This window comes from Miscanthus floridulus, chromosome 19 (genome assembly GCF_019320115.1).
Source record: "Miscanthus floridulus cultivar M001 chromosome 19, ASM1932011v1, whole genome shotgun sequence".
Lineage (NCBI taxonomy): Eukaryota > Viridiplantae > Streptophyta > Magnoliopsida > Poales > Poaceae > Miscanthus > Miscanthus floridulus.
Window position 1 is genome coordinate 52,359,705 of NC_089598.1, and position 11,162 is coordinate 52,370,866.

The 11,162-nt window shown below is 48.9% G+C and overlaps 1 protein-coding gene across 2 annotated transcripts; it reads right to left on the reverse strand.

The window, feature by feature from the left end:
- Positions 1–538: 538 nt before the first annotated feature.
- On the reverse strand, positions 539–9,840 carry LOC136529258 (uncharacterized). 2 transcript variants are annotated; one of them, XM_066522346.1, is made up of 9 exons: positions 7,403–7,511; positions 7,069–7,202; positions 2,528–2,930; positions 2,235–2,436; positions 1,950–2,147; positions 1,692–1,865; positions 1,228–1,617; positions 976–1,140; positions 539–750 (listed from the first exon to the last, which is right to left on the reverse strand). In XM_066522346.1, exons 6-9 carry the CDS (start codon positions 1,845–1,847, stop codon positions 679–681), a joined length of 783 nt encoding a protein of 260 aa, XP_066378443.1. In that variant the 5' UTR covers positions 1,848–1,865; positions 1,950–2,147; positions 2,235–2,436; positions 2,528–2,930; positions 7,069–7,202; positions 7,403–7,511; the 3' UTR covers positions 539–678. The 2 variants fall into 2 exon arrangements, with proteins under 2 accessions (XP_066378443.1, XP_066378444.1); XM_066522347.1 differs by lacking the exon at positions 7,403–7,511 and adding an exon at positions 9,052–9,840 and having other exon boundaries at positions 1,950–2,436.
- Positions 9,841–11,162: the final 1,322 nt, after the last annotated feature.

An 11,162-nucleotide genomic window follows, 5' to 3' on the forward strand; every position in this document is an offset into this window, starting at 1 on the left:
TTTTTATTGGGGCACTTTGCAAAATAAAAAACAATTTTGCCGAGTGCTTGGGGCGGCACTCGGCAAAATATTTTCGGCCATTGCGGCGCCGGCCGTTAACGGTTATTTTGCCGAGTGCCCGACCCAGCGCTCGGCAAAAAAAAATTATTTTTTTTAAAAATTTCTTTGCCGAGTGCCCCGGCCCAGGCACTCGGCAAATTTTTTTTTATTTCTTTTTCAAAAGTACTTTGCCGAGTGCCCCTGTCCAGGCACTCAGCAAAGTTTTTTTTTATTTTTTTTTTAAAAAATACTTTGCCGAGTGCTGCAGCGATGCACTCGGCAAAGAAAAAAAATATTTTTTTGAAAAATCTTTGCCGAGTGCCTTGCCCATGGCACTCGGCAAAGACCCCGAGAATTGCAATTTTTTTTACATTCCATTGTAACAGACAATATATATATATATATATATATATATATATATATATATATATATATATATATATATACATCAATCATCACATCTATATCACCAACATGCATTATCTATCACAAGCACACGCATATTTAATAAATCCGTCGAAAATCCATCACAAATGCACCAAAGTTCAACATCACAAGTTTATTATTACAAGTTCAACATCCCTACTGCGGCGACGGAGACTGCTGGTGTGGCCCCCTGGACAGCGGTGAAGGACCGGACTACGGCAAAGGGTTGACGCGATCAGCCGCCGGTGACACGCTAGCGAGATTGTTTGAACCCACCAACGTAGGCTGCACAAAAGAGAAGAGATTGCATGTGTTACACTCAAAATTGAAAATTTCAGCAGCACCTTCCCTGCACGGGGAGGTTTCCAACCTGCAAGAAACAACGGCACGAAGGCCGACAATCACAACGGCACGAAGGCCGAAAATCCCAATGGCACGAAGGCCGAAAATCACAATGGCACGAAGGCCGACAATCCCAACGGCATGAACGCATTAAACTTTCATACTCACAGGAGTGAAGTGTCGAACTGGAGCTGGAGCTAGCAACTGCACTTGGACACCCGATGCTTGCCCGATGGTTTGCATGATCTGATACATGTCCGCCATCTGCTTCTTTGTGGCCTCTAGCTCTGCGGTCAGGTGCGCTTGCGTCTCCCTTGTCTCTGCCAGCTCGGCCTGCAGTGTTTCAATCACATGTTTCAGTATTGCAAATCTGATCAATGTGTGTAACGTTCAATATACGACGAGTGAAACCGGAATTACCTGAAGTTCGTCGACCCGCGACAGTGTTGGAGTAGGCCGTGCACGTATGGGAAGGCTTCTGGCAGTGCTCCATGCCCTCATGTCGGAGAGAGAGGGTGCAGAGCTCGAGGAGTCGACGTCGTCTGCAATCCACAACCGCCCGTGCTTCCTGCCTTGCCCTAGCCTCACAATCACCTCTGTCTCAAGGGGCTCAGTGCTCAGATTATGATATGAGCAACGGAGCGCCCTAACCGCCTCCGTGTAGTCTCTGACCTTAGCGTGGACGCTCGGGTCAGAGTAAGCCTGGGCAGTGGCATCCGGGTTGAAGACGACACCAAATTTCACCGGGCCCATGTGGGACACAGCCCATGCCCCAAACTTCGACACCGGCACGTCCGGGTGTGCCACCTCCTGCGAGAAAGACGACAAGATGATTAGAAATCAGGCAAAATTGAGCGTTAGAATAGATAAATGACATCTCGTACAAGTGCCCGCTTGAATGCGGGGAGGTTGCGGCTGCCTTGGTGGTGAGTTGGAGCGGTCCTTAGTGCTCGCTTCCGCTTGCCTTGCTCGTGCTTTGCGATGTACGCCGGGTCAAGGTACCTGTCCACAATCCTCGACCATGCCGATCTATGCGACATGCACCACGAGGCCAGCACCTACACATCATCAAGTGTTTGACATATAAGAAGATCAATTCTGGACCTACTAAATCTCAAAACGAATCAATATTATTCACCTACCTGAAGGTACTGCTCCTTGGTCAGCGCCACCTTTCTTGCGCCGATTTTGTTGAGGGGCTCTTTCTTGATGGACCTGTAGTAGTCGACGTGGGCCTAGAGTCGCGCCTCATGAATCATGTCGCCGATGTACTTCTTACAGGCTCTGTGTGCCGTCTAATCCACCAGGGTCTCTCTACCTTCTTCGGCCTTGAAGTACCTCTGCATACAAACATGATGTATCCATTCATTATTTCAATAAAAGACTGAAGCAATGGAGGAGATGTATTGAGCTATGTTGTGAGACACCCAAAAGTCCGCCAAAACCCGCTCCTGCTTGTTGTCCTGCTCGTCATCCAAGCCGAGCTTGTACCTGTCCCACGACCAGGCCGGCTCCCACCTCCCCTCTTTCAAGTCCACAAGGCCGGGGAAGTGTTTCCTGCACAGACATCCCAAGACGGTAGCGGGGGTGCGTGGGGGGTCAAGAGCACCCGACAGAACTAGCCAGCCCCTGCATAAGTGATTAAGAAAAATTATTAGTTTCTCTTTTGATTTTCAACGTATCATATGAAGTACTAGTGATAACATCTATAGTTACTTACCTTCTTCCCATAGGATGAACCAGTGGGCATCGGTTAGGAAGCGAAACTGGAGGAAGGCTTATGGGACCTCGCAGGTAGGGAGCCAACTGAGCAGAACTATCCTCCGTCTGCTGAGTCCCCTCGCCCCCGGGCGGAGTGTCTGTGGTTGTGCCCATGGCCGCCACGTGGTCCTCCGGGGTAGGAGATGGGTCCTCCGGCTGGTCGAGAGCTGGGGGAGGAGGCGGGTCCCTCCTGGGGCGACCCTAGCCCCTCCCCCTCCCCCTCCCCATGCTAGGGCGACCCGAGCCTGCTCTCGCTGCTAGGGGTGAAGATGTCCCCTCACCTCCATCAGAAGGGTGTAGCCTCTGGTACACCGAGAGCACCTACCTCGGTGAACGGTTGCCCACCATCTTTGTTCTGTCACCTGCAATGTACAAAGAATAGGTCTCATCATCACTGTCAAAATTTAATAGGTTTAGGAATAAACATAACAAAATTTAATAAAAACATAGTATTACATGGTTTAGGAATAATCTTCATTATTGGGGTCATAGGTCTCATCATCACTGTCAAAATTGTCCAAATGGGCAACACTATCCGAAGGTTCTGTGTCTTCTTCATTGTCTTTGCCTAAATGGAATCGCTCAAGCATTTGAATGTCCTTCGGATTTAGCACTACATCTCCAGGGTCCTCATCATCAACCGTTTCATTGTCTACTTCCATGGCGGTCGTCACACCAGGTAAGACTATCTCAAAGCTCCCTTGTAGCCCATCTGCTTGATAGAACTCTCCATCATATGTGTTTGTGTCAAAGGTGTAATCTTCATCGTTTGGAATAGGTAGTTTACCGTGCGAAGATACCTAGTGCACAATAGACCAACCCTTAAGATGGTCTTTGTCTTGGCACACGTATGGCGTATGATACACCTACATGGCCTGTCGAGCCACAATATAGACATCTTTTCCTTTATAGATGGAATCATGCCTAATCTCGACTAGCCCAAGATGAGGGGTCCATCTCGTTCGTCCAGGATCAAACCAGTGGCACTTGAATATGACAGGAGTAAGAGGTACCCGGCCCTCATATTCAAGTCCATAGATCTCCTCAATTATTTCATAGTATTCGACGCCATTAGTGCCTGGCGTAAAAACTTGGCTGTTGGTGGTTTTCCAACCGGGCCGAGTCTGCTCGTGTCTTGACGTGTGGAAGCGATATCCGTTCACGTCATAACCGGTATATGACTTCACCCTTAACTTGAAGCCGTTTGCAACCTGTCTCAACTCGTCACTCATGGACGCATTGGTTTGCGCCTGCAAGCTCAAGCATGATACATCGTTATACTATTGGAACGTATGAGCTACTAAGGAATATCAACGAACGTACGACCTTTTGTTTGAACCAAGAAATGAAATTAGGCCTCCCAGCTCCTGCACCCTCTGAAAGAAGGGTATCATGTTCATGTGGGGTAGGATCCCTTGATTGATGCCACTCTTGACGAACAAATTCCCTGTACCAAAGAGAATCAATGGGGTTCGATATAGAATAGTGATGTCGTATTGAATCAAGTTTGTTGAGAACTTACTTAATGAATGGCGCAACCTCGACAAGGTTGGTGAACACATATAGCGTGATTCTGCGCCACTCTTCTGGATCTAATCTCTTGGGGGTCGATCCACTTGCGCTGCCTAGTTGGCATTTGAAAAGGCTGAGGGTCGATTCAACTTCGCCAGCATTATAATGAGGGGGTGGATTATGCTTGCTAGGAAGGTTCGGCTTGTAGTAGGATGTCGTGAAGTTTGCAACCTCCTCCCGAATGCTTGCCTCTGCAATGGAAGCCTCAATTCTGGCTTTATTTGTATATTTCTTGCGAAGAGTCTTTAGACATCGCTCAATTAGATAGCACCAACGTGCCTGCACGGGCCCCCTAACCATGCCTCAGTCAGGAGGTGCACAATCAGATGCTGCATCAGCAAGAAGAAGCCGGGTGGAAAGATCTTCTCAAGCTCATAGACCAACTCAGCTGCCATAGTTTCTAATTCTGTAATGACGGTCGAAGATAGCTCCTTGGCACAAAGCTGGCAAAAGAAGTAGCTCAACTTTGCCAGCATTAGCCAGTCATGCTCAAGGACATAGCCTTGAACCATTGACAGAAGTATCCGCTCAATCCATATGTGGTAGTCATGACTCTTCATCCCGTTGACTCGCAGAGTCTCTAAGTTCACTCCCCTGCTCAGATTCGCTGCATACCCATTAGGGTACATTAAATTCTTGATCCATTGAAGTACTTCCCTCCTTTGATCGATTTTTAAGACATAGGGGGCCCTAGGCCTTCTCCACTGCTTTCCTATTGCAGGAGGCCGCATCTCTAGGTTTGGCCTATCGCACAACGTCGCCAGGTCCACTCTAACCTTAGGATTGTCCTTAGACTTGTCAGTGTCCATGAGCGTTGCCCAAAGTGCCTCTGTGATATTCTTTTTAGTGTGCATGACATCAATGTTATGGGGCAGTAGGAGGTCATCGAAATAGGGGAGCCTCGTCAAGCCGGACTTATGAGTCCACATATGTTGCTCACCATATCCCATGAAACCACCATCTTCATTGGGCACAAGAGCATCTATCTGAGCATGAACCCCTGCCCTAGTCCTCAAGCGCGGTCTAGGGTCCGTCACTTTGACACCTTTCGTAAAGCTCTTGACGTCTTCTCTGAATCGATGGTCAAGAGGGAGGAATTGACGATGTTTGTCGAACGACGAATACTTGCCACCCTTCTTCAACCATATGAACCTCACAACTTCCTTGCATATTGGGCATGGGAACTTCCCCTGAACACACCAGGCGCACATTAACCCGTACGCCAGGAAGTCGTGCAGGGAGTAGTGGTACCAGACGTGCATTTTGAAGCTAGTCTTCGTAGCTCGATCGTATGTCCACACCCCTTTGACCCAAGCATCGATCAACTCATCTATCACAGGCTCCATGAAGACACCCATATTACTCCCCAGGTGTCTAGGGATTATCAACGATAGGAACATGGTATGCCATTGAAAGGAGACACCAGGGGGAGATTCAGGGGGATGACGAACACGGGCCAACATGTGTATGGTGCAGCCATCATGCCATATGGATTGAACCCATCTGTTGCTAATGCAACACGTACATTACGAGCCTCCTCTGCTTTGAGAGGATGCCGTGAATTGAAGTACTTCCATGCATCAGCATCGGATGGATGTACCATCTTCTCAGGATTGTATTGTGTGCTGTTTTTGTGCCATGTCATCTATTTCACGGATTCCTCGGTCATGAATAGCCATTGGAGCCTCGGCAGGAATGGAAGGTGTTGTAGGACTCTCATGGGGATCTTAAGCTGCCTCTTCTGGCCATCGCCTGAGTCTACCTCCACATACCTAGAGGATTTACACTTCGGGCAGTACTTTGCATCCACGTGTTCTTTCCTAAATAGGACGCACCCATTCGGACACACATGTATCTTGTCATACGGCATCTTAAGTGCAAGAAGGAGCTTCTCTGACTCGAACAAGTTCTTCGGCATAATGTGTGTCTTCGGTAGCATATCGCTCCACATGGCCACCATCTTGTCGAAGCCTTCTTGACTTAGGTTTAACTCAGCCTTCAACCCTATTACGCGACTAATGGCATCCAGCTGAGAAACATTAGTATGATCGTGAAGGGGTCTCTGTGCCGAGTCCAACATTAGGTAGAAGGCATCTGCGACAGCCTCCATCTCCTCCTTGTCACGTCCTTCAGCGAACTGAGCTTGGTGCGTGTCATCCAGCATGTCTGCTACCCCGGCATCATCATCGAAAGCCTCGAGCCGTGGTCTCACCACCTCCTCCCTGATACGATCGGCTTCACCATGGTGGATCCACCGGTGGTAGCCCAGAGTAAATCCAAACTTCACAATATGTTTACCCATGGTTAACCTATCTTTCATTCTTCTGTTGTCACAACCGCTGCACGGACAAACCACTAGAGAATGGCCTCCAGCACTCTCGCCAAATGCATGCTGTAAGAATTCTTCGACTTTGACTATAAATAGCAAGTCGTAATCATGCTCGTCTCTCCGGAGAGTGTGCATCCACTCACGGTCCTCCATCCTTTAACAGACGTATCATCACATATGAGTCACCATCAATTGCATCTACGCGGTGTCCATACTCTCTAATAGGTGAGGATAGGTCCTAATCCCACCCGCAGATCCGTAGATGAGGTTAGTTTCCATGCTCCGCTCCTATCCGAGACTAAATTTCGGCAGCACCTCCCTGTTGTTCTCCCGATACACGTCCTACAAGGGAGAGTGTGTATCCGGAGAACAACAGGGGGTGATGCTGAAACACCGTCTCGGACAGGAGCGGACCATGGAAACTAACCCATCTACGCATCCGCGGGCTATCCAAAAAACGTGGACAATCTAAAGCAGAAACGCTCGCAGATATGCAAAGATCTGCATACCTCCAAAGATATCTCTTTCGGATGGGAGACGCCTAACTGGGCTACACCGATCTACGACGACAGACAAGCAGAAAAAGAGGTGATTTATACCTAGGCTGTCGGTGAAGTCAGGCTAGCGAGGCAGTGGCGAGTCGACGCAGTGGCGAGGCGACGCAGTGCAGGCAGACCCACGACGCCGACGAAGACGATCGGGGACCTCCGGGTCACCTCCGACAGGTCCTGCTCTGCAAAAGAAGAAACACGACAATATAAGTTCAAAATTTCGGCAGCACCTCCCCTACACGGGGAGGTTTCCAAAACCTACAAAAAACAATGGCACGAAGGCCGACAATCACAAACGGCACGAAGGCCGATAAGCACAGCGGCACGAAGGCCGACATCACAATGGCACGGAGGCCGACAAGCGGAGAAAGGGTGGATATACCTTGCCCACGCTCGTAGGTGGTTCGGTGACGGTAGGGGCGTCAGCGGGACGGGCACGCGGAGAAGACGGCCGAGGCACCTCCTCCTCCCCTCCACCTCGGCTACCTCCCCTCTCCCCCTCTCCCCTTCTCCTCCTCCTTCCTTTTTCTTCTCTTTTTTCCTTCTCCTTCTTCTTCCTTTTCCTTCTCTTTCTTTTTCCTCTTTTTTCTTCCTTCTTCTTCCTAGCAGGGCCAGCGCGTGCAAGGGAGGACGGTCGCGTGCGCCGGCGGTGGCAGCATGCGCGGACGGCAGCGGCGGGGCCGCGCTGATGGCAGCGGCGCGCGCCTAGGAGCCGCGCGGCTAGGCTGGGGGGGGGGGTGCTCGGGGCCGGGCGATGCAGGGGCGGGGGCGTGCGGTGGCGGGGGCTCGCCGGCGTGGGCGCGCCGCATGGCGGAGCGAGGGTGGCGGCGGTGCGCGCGTGTGCGAGCTGCGCGGGCGGGCGGCGCTGGCGGGCCGGGGATGTGCGGCGGAGCGACGGCGGCGGGTGTCGGGACCGAGCGGGCGGGCGGGCACAAGGGAGAGATAGGGTTCTGGGGTGGGGGGATTTTGGGGCCGGCGGCCCATTTTCTATTGGGCCTTTGCCGAGTGCTGCAGAAAGGGGCACTCGACAAAGAATGTTTTATTTTTTTAATTCTTTGCCGAGTGCCACGTGCGCTGGCACTCGGCAAATTTTTTTTTTATTTTTGAAAATCAACTTTGGCGAGTGCCCCCTGGGCCGGCACTCGGCAATTTTTTTTTAATTTTTTAAAACTTATTTTGCCGAGTGCCAGCGCCAGGCACCCGGCAAATTTTTTTTATTTTTGAAAATCAACTTTGCCGAGTGCCCCTGATGGCAGTCGACAAATTTTTTTTGATTTTGGGCCCAAATTTTTTTCTGGGGCCTTGTGACAGTATTTCAAACTCTATTTTAAAATTTGGGGCAATTTTGACTTTTTTTGATATATTTCATTAGTTTATTTCATTTCGTCGAATTTTTCGGGATATTTCAAATTTGAACTGCAGGTACATGGAATAATGGACTTTGGTCATCTAAAAATTGATACTCATGATATTTAGGGTATGTTTAGGCCGTATCCAAGAACTCACATGAAATCTCGAGCATCTCGTTGACATAACATGTCGAGGTACTTGCCGGAAATGTGATTTTAAATTATATAAAATGCAAACAAAGTCCGAAAATCACGAAACTTGTCGAGGCGTCGTGTTATCGCATGTGGAGGCTGTGGTAAAAAATTGTGAAGGTTTCGAGCAAGTTGTGATGTCGGATGCCAAAAACCCAGACATCTCCACATGTGATCGTAAATAGCTTATTCTGTAGCCACTTTGAGTTACGATAATTACTATGTTAATTTATGAAATTACAGTAACTCTTTACTAAGTGGTTTACTATAACGTTATGGTAAATATCTCAATATGTTATAGTAACCCAACTATTGTAAATATGTATTGACATTATCGTAAATTAGTATATAAAATTATCGTAAATGGAGGTGGCTACAGAATAACTTATTTTGTAGCCGGCTATGGAATATGCTCTCCATATATATATATATATATATATATATATATATATATGCACATGATCATCATCATGGGTCAAGATTACCGTACTGGAAGTAGAACGAACGAAATTGTTGGAGATCGGCGTCTGTCCTGTGGTGGCCGCAGCACGCTGTAGGGTAGCTAGTAATCTTCAGGACCACGACGAGCCATCGGTAGTACTCGAAGTGGCGCCTTCATGTTATCAGCGGCCTCGCTGGGATGCGATGCTGCCTGCGACCCATGGCCATGGTGGTGGCGAGGACTAGCAGAGACCAGATACGTACGCTGAGGAGCTTGTTGCGCTGCGGCCAGATCCCTATGCTTATTATTAAAAGCTTGCGTTGCCGGAGTGGTGGACGCAACGATCTTCCCGGCAGCGCTCTGACTCTCTCGACATCGGGCAACGCCACCAACAGAAGCATGGACGTTGCCGTCTGAGTAGCCGAAGTCCGTCATGGGCCCTCCACCGTTCTTGTTCACTTCCGTCATATGCCCTTGCGCCGCACGAGCTCCTCCATTCTTGCCCTCGCCGCCCGCAGCGGCAGGCACGTTGGTCGTCCCATGGTGGCCATATGCTTCTTTCACAGGGGACAACAGCTTATTATAAGGTTGGACGTTGCCCTCTTCATGCCATCCCGCCGCCGCCCATGGTGGCAGAGGAGCTTGTTGTTGTGGCTGCTGGACGCTAGGGTCATGCTGTGACCCATCATCACCTTTGGGGCCGCCGCGGCAGAAGAACGGCAGACACATCGCCGACGCAGCTAGCTAGCAGGCTGCAGGCACTAGTGAGCAACTGGAGTGAAGGTAGTAGGTAGCAGGACTAGTGCCTGTGGTTGGGCAGGGCTCCAGTTGCACAGGCACTCTATAGAGATGTGGTTGGGCAGGAGATCGAATATTTATCGCAGCAGCAGGCCAGCAGCATACAGCAAGCTGAGTTTCGTACGGTTTAAGCTAACAAGAACCTCAGGGACGACAGGTCCAGCGTTAGCATCAGAATTAAATAATATGCTTGTGCGCAGTGATGGAGAATTTATACTATACCACGAGTTTAACAACGCTACCATCGTCACCGCAACATATTAATTCGAACGATCCTTGTGAAGAGTTATACGAATCTTGAAGGACGTGAGTACTAATAATGTACTAGGTCTGTGCCCATATATACGTTACAGATGGATAACAATCATGTATCCAGAAGTAATTTATCAAGCGATGCTATCAAGTCAGTCAACTCAATCACATTACATTATTACACTCGTTTTAGTTGTAAGACAATCCAAGGGAAAGATGCAAGCATACACTCTTACTTATTAGTGGCAGAAATATGATTTTTAGTTTATTTCCCCATAAAGGTTCAGCGTTTCTGAATTTTGAGAAAAAAACATGGAATGCTTATGAGATTTTCGTTAACTGCGATACTGTTGCAGAGGAAACATTGAGTTGTTCAGAGTTATGTTTTTCCCTGCTAACCACGAGAGCATGCATATTGATCTTGACAAACTGGAACCGTCCTGAAAGCAAGAATGCAAGCCTTCTCCTGCAAATTATCTCTATCTCTATTGGACGTAGGAAGGTAAAGAGAAATCTGAAATTTGCGACCGTAAGGAAGAGGCAAAAATGCACCTCTTTGAGCAACTAAAATGGGAACATCAGGATCATGTGTCCAACGAATACAAAAAGTAATGCGGATGGTGCACACCTGATAAACTCACTCGGATCAGAAGGGTGTTCTCACCCTCCGTGGCTGGCTGGCAGCCCTGTGATTTAAAAAAAAAACTTTAAACAAGTTTTTCAGGCTTTATCTTAATGATAGAAGAGAAACCAGACCAACTTAGTATCCGTTTGGCAGGGCTCCGCGAGCGGCTCCAGCTCCGGCTCATGCTGAAGCCCTGCCAAAGGGCTAAACCGAAGAACAGCTCTGCCGACAAAGCCTAAAAGAGCATGAGCCTTTTTTCTACTGCGCCAACGGAGCCACGAAGACGAGCTTCTCCAGGCTCCTCCTTTATCAGGGCACGAGAGGACGCGGTTGTCATCCATCGCTGGTTCAAGCGCAACACAACAATGCCAGCCCGTTTCCCTGCGTGTGCATGTTGTGCCTACTGTAGGTAAAGAAAGAGGAGGATCGGCTAGCAAGAATAGGAGAAAAGATAGGGTTCCCAATGCAAAAATACAAGAAAAAA

Excerpts from the sequence above, each read along its gene's own strand:
- LOC136529258 (XM_066522347.1), bottom strand. The coding sequence starts at position 1,847 with ATGTCGCATAGATCGGCATGGTCGAGGATTGTGGACAGGTACCTTGAC. Across the intron at positions 1,141-1,227 it reads CGCGGGTCGACGAACTTCAG|GCCGAGCTGGCAGAGACAAG; the intron begins GTAATTCCGGTT and ends GAAACACTGCAG. Across the intron at positions 751-975 it reads CAGTTCGACACTTCACTCCT|CCTACGTTGGTGGGTTCAAA; the intron begins GTGAGTATGAAA and ends TCTTTTGTGCAG.